The sequence below is a fragment of the Crinia signifera genome, chromosome 4 (assembly GCF_055691185.1).
Source record: "Crinia signifera chromosome 4, ASM5569118v1, whole genome shotgun sequence".
NCBI classification, from domain to species: Eukaryota; Metazoa; Chordata; class Amphibia; order Anura; family Myobatrachidae; genus Crinia; species Crinia signifera.
In genome coordinates this window covers 320,532,573-320,546,325 of record NC_139220.1, presented here as the reverse complement: position 1 = coordinate 320,546,325, position 13,753 = coordinate 320,532,573, and the positions used below count along the sequence as shown (strand labels likewise).

At 48.2% G+C, this 13,753-nt stretch overlaps 1 protein-coding gene across 1 annotated transcript in view; it reads right to left on the bottom strand.

Moving 5' to 3' along the window:
* Positions 1 to 271: 271 nt before the first annotated feature.
* The window catches only part of LOC146075933 (uncharacterized), a 50,852-nt gene continuing 37,370 nt past the window's right edge, over positions 272 to 13,753 (bottom strand). The window contains exon 3 of the mRNA XM_083185635.1: positions 272 to 1,408. Within this exon, the coding sequence (XP_083041761.1) occupies positions 434 to 1,408 (975 nt within the window). The 3' untranslated portion in view covers positions 272 to 433. The remainder of the gene's footprint in view (positions 1,409 to 13,753) is intronic.

The following is a 13,753-nucleotide window of genomic DNA, read 5'->3' as shown; positions in this document are numbered from 1 at the left end:
TTGTATCCATTGCATGCATATTGTGGTGTTACAAGTTACCTTAATTATATATGAAATATGCTGCATTCAGGCCCTCAGAGTGACTCAAGGGATTAATAAGTACAGATGTAGCAGGTCTTATCCTTGCTGGCGATCCACCAGCAGCATGCTGCTGACTGAGACGCGCGTGCGTCCCCAAAGCACGCGCGTCTTAGTATCCGGGCGGCGAGGCGGACGCATTACTGTCCGCCTCCCGCTCGAGAGGCAGGGGGGACCCGAGGCACTGCGGGGGGGGGGGGGGGGGGGGCAGCACCGTCGGAAGAGGACGTGCGCGCGCGTCCCCTTCCGGCATACAGATGGCGGGGATACAGGTGATGGCGACGCCATCGCCATCACCTGCAACGATGAATCCCGATACATCTGTATTGTCTTTCTAGTAACACTCTACCTGCATTCACAGCATTTTTAGTTTCTCTCCTGTGTGACTCCTCTGATGTATAACAAGCTGTGACTTATAAGAAAAACATTTGCTGCATTCAGAACATTTATATGGCTTCTCTCCTGTGTGACTCCTCTGATGTAGGACAAGATGTGACTTCAGGGTAAAACATTTGCTGCATTCAGAACATTTATATGGCTTCTCTCCTGTGTGAATCCTCTGATGTAGGACAAGATGTGACTTATTGGAAAAAGATTTGCTGCATTCAGAACATTTATATGGTTTCTCTCCTGTGTGACTCCTCTGATGTACAACATGATGTGACTTATGGGAAAAAGATTTGCTGCATTCAGAACATTTATATGGCTTCTCTCCTGTGTGAATCCTCTGATGTGTGACAAGATGACATTTCTGAGAAAAACATTTGCTGCATTCAGAACATTTATATGGCTTCTCTCCTGTGTGACTCCTCTGATGTAGGACAAGCTGTGACTTATCAGAAAAACATTTACTGCATTCAGAACATTTATATGGCTTCTCTCCTGTGTGACTCCTCTGATGTAGGACAAGCTGTGACTTTCGGGCAAAACATTTGCTGCATTCAGAACATTTATATGGTTTCTCTCCTGTGTGACTCCTCTGATGTCTGAGAAGATGTGATTCATATGTAAAGCCTTTGTCACACTCAGAGCACACATGTGGTTTCTCTCCTGTGTGACTCCTCTGATGTATAACAAGATGTGCCGTACAGGAAAAACATTTGCTGCATTCAGAACATTTATATGGCTTTTCTCCTGTGTGACTCCTCTGATGTATAACAAGATGTGCCTTACAGGAAAAACATTTGCTGCATTCAGAACATTTATATGGCTTCTCTCCTGTGTGACTCCTCTGATGTATAACAAGCTGTGACATCTGGGAAAAACATTTGCTGCATTCAGAACATTTATATGGCTTCTCTCCTGTGTGACTCCTCTGATGTAGGACAAGCTGTGACTTCCGGGAAAAACATTTGCTGCATTTAGAACATTTATGTGGCTTCTCTCCAGTGTGACTCATCTGATGTATGAGAAGTTGTGATTTATATGTAAAGCCTTTGTCACACTCAGAGCACACATGTGGTTTCTCTCCTGTGTGACTCCTCTGATGTATGAGAAGCTGTGATATATATGTAAAGCCTTTGTCACACTCAGAGCACACATGTGGTTTCTCTCCTGTGTGACTCATCATGTATGAGGTGAGAAACAAATTAGTTGCTGAAGGTTTCTTCTATCCAGAAAATAAAATTGCTTTTGTTCCTCCTCCTGAGGTGTAAGGAGATGATGTATTTAGTTGGCTTGATCGGAGAATAATGTCCCTTTCCACGTCGTCTTAGTTAGAATCCTGCTCCTTATATGTCCTGTAAGAAAGTTAATATGTAAAAGCATAATGGTTACCAGGATAACACTACTTATATTGTATAAGATATATATTTATACACAATAACAAGTATCAGTCACTGATTATATATTCGTGTACAGATGTGTCCACATACATCCAGCCTCCTTGTGCGTTAAACAGTCCTTCTAGTCCTGCCATGCTATAGCAGGATTGTAAGAGCCGAGCATATTTTTATTAAAATTCGTTGCAAAGTGCTAGGGGCATGACCTTGGCAGCGTGGGAGTAGAACAGGACTCGCCAACCTGTGGCTCTCCAGATGTTGTGAAACTAAAAACCCCATCATGCCTTGCCACAGTTTTGCTATACGGGAGTGTTAAAACTGTGGCAAGGCATGCTGGGATTTGTAGTTTCACAACATCTGGAGAGCCACAGGTTGGCCTGTCCTGGAGTAGAAGCAAGAGCTCCCTGGCTGATATTCCCTTCCTGATAGCTGCAGGGCGGGAAGCACCGGCAGACATCGACGTGAGAGGAAAGCAGACAATACCTGCACCCGCTGCTGTGTAACGCTCCACCGAGCTGCCATTCATGGGAGCCGAGGGCCCAGTGGTCATCTGTGAGGCTGCATGAGCACATTGCTTACCAGCGGCCAGGAACCTTAATTCTGTAAGGAGCTAGGTGGTCATGCCAGCAGGAGACAGCGTCAGACGCCTGGAAGTGGTGGGCTGTTGTAGTCCGCAGGAGATGTTATTACCAAGAGGCTGCTGCGGGGCATAAACTGCATAGTCTGTGTTTATTGTCAGCGGATAAGATCAGTTTAGTGTTGGCTCAGTTACCAGAGGGCTAGAGGGCTCTGTGTTGTACCATCTGGACAGAGTGGGACATTGTATTTGTTGCCAAGGGAGATTGCCAGCGAGATTGTGCTGGATCCTGAAGCCCTTCATGTATCTAAACTGTAGAATTCAGCTTGCCATTAAAATAGAACTGCATAAAGCAACTGTAGCATCATTGTGGAGTGACATAGATTAAGATAGCCAAGTCCCCTAGTGCAGAAATGTAATACTGATATTGTGTGTGTGTGTGTGTGTGTGTATGGAGACACCAGCACCGCACTTGGCAGTTATACTGGGGAAAATCTGCAATAGCACAGCCGCAGCCCAGCTAGAAAGATATGCCTGCGCACAAGCCAGAAACAATTCACAAACACCCTTGACCACACCACATACCACCCCCTCCAACATGGGCGGATTGGCATGCCGGGAAACCGGGACATTTCCCGGTGGGCCGGCCCATAATTGACATAAAGTGGCTGCTCACCCCCCCTGGCTGGGCCGCGGACCGCACAGCCGCAGCAGTTTTCCTTAAACAAATATGGCTGCGGCCAGCATCATTAAGTAGAAGTAATATAAGCAGCCAATAGTAAAAATGGCCGCGGGAGGGCTGGTGCGCATGTGCAGCCGCACGCAGCTGCTCCCGCGGTTCTGTCACTTACAGTGTTACCTGCGTGCAGGGAGGCGCCGGCCATGAGATGCGCCCTCCCTGCAGTACATCCCCGCTGCTGTTCAGGCTCTGTGGCTGCCGGCTGCCAGTACACTATCACACTGGCTGGTTTCACACACTCCGGCTCCTGAAATCCTCCTGAAATCCCGTACGGCCAGGGAGCCGTGCCGCACACACTAGTTTATAATGGAAGGGATGGCCACAGCCCGGCAGCCGTCCCTTCCAGTGGCGGGATCCGGCTGCAACCGTGCGGGGCTACACGAGGAAAAGGGGCGGAGCTACACAAGTGGAAGGGGCGGAGCTACACAGGAGCACTGAGTTAATGAAAGAATTTGAAAGAAGCAGCCAGCTTTTAAGGTAAATACAGTGGTGGTGCTGGTGTTACACAGCACTACTACTGGTGTGGGCATTATGCAGCACTACTACTGTCAGCAACTGGTGAGGGCATTATGCAGTCAGTGCATAATGCCCTCACCAGTTGCTGGCAGAAGTGACACTGCATAATGCCCACACCAGTTTCCGACAGTAGTGTGCATTGCACTACTGTCGGCAACTGGTGTGGGCATTATGCAGTGTCACTACTGTCAGCAACTGGTGCAGTGTCACTACTGTTGGCAACTGGTGTGGGCATTACGCAGCGCTAATACTGTCCGCAACTGATGCGGGCGTTACGCAGCGCTACTACTGTCAGGAACTGGTTTGGGCGTTACGCAGCGCTAATACTGTTGGCAACTGGTGAGGGCATTATGTAGTGTCACTACTGTCGGCAACTGGTGTGGGCATTATGCAGTGTCACTACTGTCAGCAACTTGTGCAGTGTTACTACTGTTGGCAATTGGTGTGGGCATTACGCAGCGCTAATACTGTCCGCAACTGATGCGGGCGTTACGCAGCGCTACTACTGTCAGGAACTGGTTTGGGCGTTACGCAGCGCTAATACTGTTGGCAACTGGTGAGGGCATTATGTAGTGTCACTACTGTCGGCAACTGGTGTGGGCATTACGCAGCACTAATACTGTCAGCAACTGGTGCGGGCGTTACGCAGCGCTACTACTGTCGGAAACTGGTTTGGGCGTTACGCATCGCTAATACTGTCAACTACTGGTGCGGGCATTACGCAGCGCTAATACTGTCAGCAACTGGTGCGGGCGTTACGCATTGCTAATACGGTTGGCAAATGGTATGGGCGCTATGCAGCGCTACTACTGTCGGCAACTGGTGTGGGTATTATGCAGCGCTAATACTGTTGGCAAATGGAGCAGGCGTTACGCAGCGCTACTACTGTCAGCAACTGGTGAGGGCGATACGCAGCGCTAATACTGTCGGCAACTGGTGGGTGTGTTACGCAGCGCCACTACTGTTAGCAAATGGTGTGGGCGTTATGCAGCGCTACTACTGTCGGCAACTGGTGTGGGTATTATGCAGCGCTACTACTGTCAGCAACTGGTGTGGGTATTATGCAGCGCTACTACTGTCGGCAACTGGTGTGGGTATTATGCAGCGCTACTACTGTCAGCAATTGGTGCGGGCATTACGCAGTGCTCCTACTGTCAGCAACTGGTGCAGGCGTTACGCAGCACTACTACTGTCAGCAACTGGTGCGGGCTTTACGCAGCGCTACTACTGTCGGCAAATTGTGAGTGTGTTACGCGGGGCTACTATTGTCAGCAACTGGTATGGGCGTTACGCAGCGCTACTATTGTCGACAACTGGTGCGGGAGTTATGCAGCACTGCTACTGTGTACTATTGTGGCCAACAGTGGGCATGATGTGTAAACTGTGCCGCTACTGTGGACATTATGTGCGGTGCTTCTAATGTCAGCAACTGGTGAGGGCATTATGCAATGTCACTACTGTCGGCAACTGGTGTGGGTGTTAAGCAGCGCTACTATTGTCGGCAACTGGTGGGTGTGTTACACAGCCCTACTACTGTCAGCAACTGGTGAGGGTATTAAGCAACGCCACTACTGTCAGCAACCGGTACAGGTGTTATCTAGGGCTAGTATTGTCAGCAACTAGTGTGGGCATTACGCAGGGCTACTACTGTCGGCAACTGGTGAGTGTGTTACGCAGCGCTACTACTGTCGGCAACTGGTGCAGGCATTACCCAGCACTACTACTGTCAGCAAGTGTTATGCAGCGCTACTACTATCGACAACTGGTGCAGGCATTACCCATCACTACTACTGTCGGCAACTAGTGAGGGTATTAAGCAGCGCTACTACTGTCGGCAACTGGTACGGTTGTTATGCAGCGTTACTAGAGTCGGCATCTGGTGAGAGTGTTACGCAGCGCTACTACTGTCAGCAAATGGTGAGTGTGTTACGCGGTGCTACTATTGTCAGCAACTGGTATGGGCGTTACGCAGCGCTACTATTGTCGACAACTGGTGCGGGAGTTATGCAGCACTGCTACTGTGTACTATTGTGGCCAACAGTGGGCATGATGTGTAAACTGCGCCGCTACTGTGGACATTATGTGTGTGTGTAAGAGTTCTACTACTGTGGGCATTATGGCCCTTATTCAGATCTGATTGCAGTACAAAGTATGGGCGTGTTATTGGAGTGATATGGGCGAGTTGCTTATAGTGGTTGCATACAGAGAAGCTGATTTGCTTGCATTGTAGGCTATACGGAGACGGATGATCTGCACCTAGGATAGGACTGGTGAAAGTTTCAATAATGCAGCCAATGGTGGCAGCTAGGGTGTTCAATCCCGGGATTGGAGTATCCAAGCCCGGGATTTCGGGATTAGACTGTGCATGCGCAGTCTAATGCCGGGCAGTGTCTGAGCACCCGCTCAGACGCTGCCCGGCTGTTCCTGAATCCCGACCCCGGCGTGCGTCCTGCGTAGCGTGACAGTAGAGGTCACGCTGCGCAGGCCACACCGCCATCACTCGCCACCATTCTCTTCCGCCCGCCTCTTCTCCTCCATCCATCCGCCCGCCTGCCTCCGCCTGCTGTCTGCTGAGGAGGTGCACTTGCCGGGAGGCACCGTGCACCTCCAAACCCACTCCCGGCCGCCCGCCCGCTTGCTAATGTAAGTAATTGTGCGGGTCGGCCGGTGTGGTGATGTCTATGGGATTATGATCCCAGGTAGGGATGCCAATCCCGGGAATCCCGGGATTGAGCATTTTTCAATCCCGGGATTGAAAAAATGCCCCGGAATTGGCATCCCTAGTAGCAGCATTAGCATAAAGTCGCATATGCAACTGCATCAAAATATACAAGGAAGGCCGCAACTGCATGCAACTCAGAATTATACCCCATTCTCACTGCCGCAATAACCTGGGCTTTTGCCAGGGCAAGCAGTAATTTCCCGTGTCCTGTCTCAGTGGGAGAGGGTCTTTGTAAAATTCCCGGGTGTTATGCCCTGGGAATTACACGCAGGATTTTTTGCATGGTTTTTCCAGGGTAATACACGGGTGTATGGCAGTGTGAACAGGTTAGACACAGGTTTTTTTCACAAAATGCAAAAAAGCAAGTTCATTGCATTGCTCAAAGCTGCTTTTTAAACAGCCAATCAAAGCTGCTCTTAGATGCCACACACTTGATGGCAGGCATACCAGGGGAAGCAGTGTGAACGGGGCAGACATGGGAATTTCCCGGGTCTAAGGTGCAGTATGAATGGGGCCTGTAGAGCTGAGATGCTCTATGCCCCGCCAAAAACACGGGAACAAAAACCCGGGATTTTGCAGGGGCGGCAATGAGAACAGATTCTATTATTAGGGATCCGCCCCCTCTTGACAGACTCCACCCCCGCAGCAGACTCCACCCCCAGGGCTGCTTCCATAAGTTTCCCGGGCTGGTTTTACATCCCAATCCGCCCCTGCTCTCCAAGGTCAATAGCCCACCGAGGACCCCTGAAATTACACTTCAGCAGGTTCTAGAGGCCATAAACAGCAGCAAGCAATGCTTAACCACAAAAAACAGAAGTTTAATTACCTACCGGTAAATCCTTTTCTCGTAGTCCATATGGGATGCAGGGGTCTAAATATGCTGGGGAATAGAGGGTCCTCCGCAGGAGACAGGCGCATATAAAATCTTTAGCATGGTTTACTGGCTCCTCCCATCTACGTTCCCAACCACAAGCCAGTTAAGGGAAAACTGTGCCCGAAGTAGGATGGATATACTTGAGAGAAGAATATGAAAAGCGTGGTGAGCTTCATACCAGCACACGTCAACAGTAACCAGGAGCACTGGAAACATGTTTTTTTTAATGGTAGTCACAACTGGTGACAAGAAAGGTTACCAACACAACTTCATGATAACTGATAACATGTTGCAGAAAAGACTCTGCACTGAGACGGGAGCACCCAGTATCCCATACGGACTACGAGAAAGGGATTTACTGGCAGGTCATTACAATTCTATTTTCTCTATCACCCATTTGGTATACTGGGGTCTCAATATGATAGGAATGTCCCAGAAATACCAGAATGGATAGGAACATGTGGAGACTTCTGTAGCACCACCTGCCCAAACTGGGTATCTTCTTCGGCCAGAGCGTCAAACTAGTAGAACTTTACAAATGTATGTTGGCCTGACCACATCACAGCTCTGCAAAGTTACAAAGCAGAGACACCCCAGGCAGCTGCCCAGAATGACCCCACCCCTCTTGTTGAATGGGCATTCACGGAAGCAGGAAGTGTCTAATCTGCTGACACATAGGCTTGTTAAATCGTTGTTTGTATCCAATGAGCAATGGACGGCTTAGAATATAACTTTTATTAAACAACTCTAAAAAAAGAGAGAAACATCACCACAATTAAATAAGTACATACATGAATACATTTCTACAACAATTTAAATGGTAATGTTGTCATTAAATCACTGGCAAAAATGATTTATACACGGTATCCACCTCTAATACTATGGTTTTGCACAATATAAATTGAAATCCAAGGTTGGAGTTTGTGCATGAGTAATTATAACTGACCAATGTCTGTTGGGAATCTGTCCTGACGAAGTAACAGCTGTTGCTTAATTAAACCAATTAGCTCTGGGCCTGGTGTGTCAGGCTGCATACCTGTAGTTAGTCTCCTTGTTAAGGGGGCTTGTCTGCCTTGGCTATTGTGATTGGGAGTTTATCTCCCATGCTGCCTTTCACCCAGACGCCGGTGATTTTCCTTGTGTAGCCTGTCCTATTCTGTTTTGCCTGTCAGCTTCTGGTGCAAGCCTGAAGTCGGTGTCCTTGCTGTGCATCTGGGATTGTGTTGCAGAGGAGACCAAGTTTCTTCCTGTCCCCTGGTACCCAATCAATGAGGGAGAGAGGGGAGGGGGGATTGGAGGTCCGCACACAACTGGGTCATATCCCTTTAGTAATTTTAGGGATTTTTATGTATTTGGGCTGCCTTTATTGAAAATAATCTGGCGGGGTGCTATCCGGGCAAAGGTTAGGACAATAGTTTGTAGGGGAAAGAGAAAGATTTGCACAATAGATGCACACCAAAGGAGAAAGATATTTGAAGAAGAAATTTTTGGTTTGTTACTGTTTTAAAACTTAAACTTTTATTAGTTAATTTGAATAAAAAGAAGAGAGGACACTGTCCTGTGCAAACTTTTAACACATAGGATTGCACAGGATGACCTCCTTCTGCGGCTTGTGAAAATATTTTTTTTTCGAGGTTAAAACGGTACTCTTTACCTACTACGGCGCCCACGATGTCCATCGTGTGCACTAAAGTAACGGGTGCGACGCGACCGACGCGATGCCCGCGATTTCCCATAGGGATCAATGTTAAATTTTTCAATGGACCCGATTTTTCAGTTCAATGCCTCAATGACCGCGAATTTGCCATAGGAAACAATGTTAAATGGGCCACAGAGCCCAAATAGGCATCCTTAGCAGTGAAATGTCCCCCACAATTTTTAACGACACCCCACGCTGCGCTCGCCACATTATTCTATTCTCAACCACGCCGACGTGGATAGTGGGGGTATGAAAAGGTCAGAGGACGCGTACCGCCGCCGCTCGCCACGCTTCGGGTTCGCGTGGATCGTGGGGTGTCGTTAACAATTGTGGGGGACATTTCACTGCTAAGGGTGCCTATTTGGGCTCTGTGGCCCATTTAACATTGTTTCCTATGGCAAAATCGCGGGCATTGAGGCATTGAACTGAAAAATCGGGTCCATTGAAAAATGTAACATTGATCCCTATGGGAAATCGCGGGCATCGCGTCGGTCGCGTCGCACCCGTTACTTTAGTGCACACGATGGACGCGATGCCCGCGATGGGCGCCGTCCTAGGTAAAGAGTACCGTTAAAACTTTTTAGACATACATATACACAACATATAATGTTAAGTGCAAATGCACACAAGAAAGAAATAGTGTTTTTAGGGATTAAAATAGTTTCTCTTGGACAATTTGGCAGTGCTGTGAATATTTATATTTTATAAATCTTTATTTTTCAGCACTATTTGGAGAAATACCCCTATGAGAAGAAATAATCTAGTATCACTTCTTTGGGATTTGGTCCCCACTTGCAATGGGTTTTGTACCAATAAATGGATTTTAATTTGGTTAGGTATTTAATTTTTAACACACTAAATCCATTCTTTGGTGTGCATTTATTGTGCAAATCTTTCTCTTTCCCCTACAAACTATTGTCCTCCGGTACTGGCTACTGATGTCCTGACCCAGACCTGTACAGAGATAAGTGTCCTTGTACCATCTAGGCATTTGTATTCTCTGCTTATCTATGTGCAAACTTATGTGGTGTCTCTCTGGTATTCCCACAAGCTATCCTCAGTGTTATGGTGGGAGCCAAATCCGTGTTATTACATCTTGCTGCAGAACTGCATGTATAGGTCTAACTGTTGGAGTATTGTGTAATTATTAACATCTTAATGCATTGTTGCATACAGGGTAGTGTGGTGGGAAACTGTATCTTTGCTCCCTACTTCACTATCTTTCTAATTGATCCAGCTAGGGATCATTAGTCAAAACAAGTGTACGTTGGGCTGCTGGAGAATTCCCCTTTGGAGGACAGTCGTGTCACATTATTGTTTTGTTCCATGTTTATGGGTTTTTAGTTAGAAATCGTCTTGTCTGCTCTGGAGTTGCTGGGCACCTTGTTTCCTTGCCAAGTCCAGGTGGCACCGGGGTTGGAGTGTACCTAATTTACTCCTTTGAACGTGGATATTATTGGTGAAGTCTTAGCTCTGCAGGTGCCTATAGCCTCTGGAGGGATTAACAGAGTTATGGTTGGATTGTGGCCTGTCCGTCCCAGTAACCTCTTGTCTGGAATCCCCTCAGAACCTTAACAGCATCATAGAGCACAAAGAGGAAATCTGTCTTATGAATGTGAGCTATCCTTTTAACATATGTTTTCAAGGCTCTCAAAACATCCAGGAATTCTGGGATATTAGGATGAGCAGTGCTAGTAAGAACCACAATAGGCTGGTTTAGATGGAACGCCGATACCACCTTCGGCAGGAACTGCTCTCTTGTTCTAAGCTCCGCCCTGTCTTCATGAAAGACGAGATGTGGGCTCTTACACGACAATGCTCCTAATTCTGACACCCTCCTAGCAGAGGCTAGGGCCAGAGGCACTACCGTCTTCCACTTGGGGTATTTCAAATCAGTCGTTGCCAGGGGTTCAAACCATGATTTATATCGAAGACATAGAGAGGTCGCTCCATGGTGAGTTGGTATGCCAAGTAGCTGCTATTACAAGCTACTGGGGGTAGTAGCTCCCTCAGTCAAAAACCTTAACAAAACAAGATTTGTAATTTACATTTTTATTGATTGCAGTGTTATCCTATCTTGAATCTGGTGATCAGCGCTGTTACATGTTCTCTTTTTTCTTGTTTAAACCACGATGACTGCAGAAAATTCAACACCATGTCCAGTTCCCAGGGTGCCATAGGAGGCACAATGGGAGGCTGAATATGGAGAGCACCTTTAATAAAATGTCTGTACTTTAGGCATGACTGCCAAACTTTTCTGGAAGGAAACAGACAAGGCCGAAATCTGAACCTTTAACGATCCCAGACGTAGGCCCAAATCCAGACCTGTCTGCAAGAACTGCAGGAAATGTTCCAGCTTAAAAACAGCATGTAGAAAGGTCTTGTTCTCACACCAGGCAACATATTTCCTCCAAAGGCTTTCTAACCTGGGTCATAGTAGATATCACCGAGGCATGCAGGCCCTTCTGGGCTAGAATCTGTCTCTCAACCTCCAAGCCATTAAACAAAGCCACCCTGAGGCCCCTTTCACACACACCGGCAGCCGCCGGGGGCGGCGAAACCACGCACGGCCAAGTAGCCCTGCCGCGCACAGAAGTTTACACTGGTCGGGATGGCCACAGCCCGGCAGCCGTCCTTTCCAGTGGTGACAGCCAACTGCAACCGAGCGGCCGGGCCGTGACCATTCCGTGTGAATGGACACAATCCTGTCCATTAATAACTACTATGTACGGCACGGCATTTGGGCGTGCAGGTTTTTTGCCACCCAGTGTCAGCCAGAGCGTGTGAAGCAGCCCTAAGTCTTGGTAGACGAACTGGCCTTGCTGGAGCAGATTTTTTTCTGAGAGGAAGGTACCATGGATCTTCGATTACCATCGTCTGAAGATCAACATACCACGCCCTTCGAGGCCAGTCTGGGGCCACCAGTATCGCCTCCACTCCTTGGCTTCTGATTCTTTTCAGTGCCCTTGCGATTAAGAGAATCGGAGGGAACAGGAATACCAGTCAGTACGACCAACTCGCTGTCAGGGCAGCCACTGCTTGAAGATCAACTGTTCTTGAACAATACCAGTTGAGTTTTCTGTTGAGTCTAAATGCTATCAGGTCTATCTGTGGAAGTCCCCACTGATCTACAACCAGATCTAATCCCTGGGGGTTCAGGCCCCATTCCCCGGGATGGAGATTGTCGACTGAGGAAATCTGTGTGCCAGTTGTCCACTTCCGGGATAAATAGAGATGGAACAGCTCTCAATGGAGCTGCTCCTGGTGATAGAATGTCCGCCACCAATCACCAGAAGGGGGTGCTCGTGCGTCCCGTTCTGGCACGGGACATTTGGCAACCCTGGCTGACAGGCGCTCCATCTCTATGGCTGAGATCACTCTTGCATGCTGTTCTGCCCAGAAGAGAATTTTGGACATTTCCCTCACACACGCTCTGCTCTTCATACCTCCCTGATGGTTTATGTAGGCAACTGTCATTGCGTTGTCTGACTGGACCTGCACAGCTTGACACTGTAGTAGTGGATAGACTTGCAACAGAGCTTTGAACATGGCTCAAAGCTCTGTTGATGTGTAATCTATCTTCCCATGAGGCCCAATTGCCTTGGAACTGAACCCACTGCGTCATTGCACCCTAGCCCATTAGACTGGCGACCTTCCTGAGAAAGATCCAGTTTTGAATCCCAAAACTCTAGCCCACCATCAGGTTTGGAAACTGAAGCCATCAATGGAGTTACAACCATGTCTGGGGGGACAGACATATTATCTTGTGCATGTGGAGGTGAGACCCGGACCACTTGCTCAAGATGAACAGTTGAAAAGTTCTGGAATGGAACCTTCCATATTGAACAGCCTCGATTGAGACCACCAACTTGCTCAGTAATCTGATGCACATATGGACTGATATTCAATACAAATATTAAGTATCACCCCAATGTATCAAAGGGGACTGATATTCGGCTCAGAGTACTTCCTTTACCAACAGTTGAAGTGCCACCACTTTGTCCACAGGAACATCTTTTGTTCCCCTGTGTCTAGGATCATGCCCAGGAACTGAAGACGCTGGCATGGTACCAACGAGGACATTGGAAGATTCAGAATCCAACTTGCATAGCGAGATTGATCACTTGCACCAACCTCTCCTCCGACTTAGCCTTTATTAGGAGGCCATCCAGATACGGGACAATGTTGATCCCCTCGTTTCTGAGCAGGAACATCTTTACCATCATCACCTTTGTGAATATACACAGAGCCATGGATAGACCGAAGGGCATGGTCTGGAACTGGCAGTGTTTAACTTATACACGTCTGTCTGAATGCACTAATCTCAAACTACTGTACACATTTTTGTGCCATTTTCCCTATTATGTACTGCAGTTCTCAGGGAAGGTTTAGTTATATTAACCATCTCACTATCCCGTATGGAAGCCGAACAGGTACTTCTGTAGTTTCACGGCACCACCGCGCGCACAGTCTGTAACTTCGGGCTTGGTGCGTGGCGAGCAGACGCTGACATCTGTGAAGCCCGCGAGGGGACGCGGATAGCTGTGAAGGCATCCGCGTCCCCTCGCCACACTTCGGGCTCGGAAGCAGGCTGCGCTCGCCACACTAATCTATTCTCAACTCCACGCCGACGTGGATAGTGGGGGTATGAAAAGGTCGTAGAACGCGTACCGCTGCCGCTCGCCACGCTTCGGGTGGGCGTGGATAGTGGGATTTACACAGTCCACAGCTGTGGCGTCCACTAGTGGCACTGAGGGTGGGTTTCAA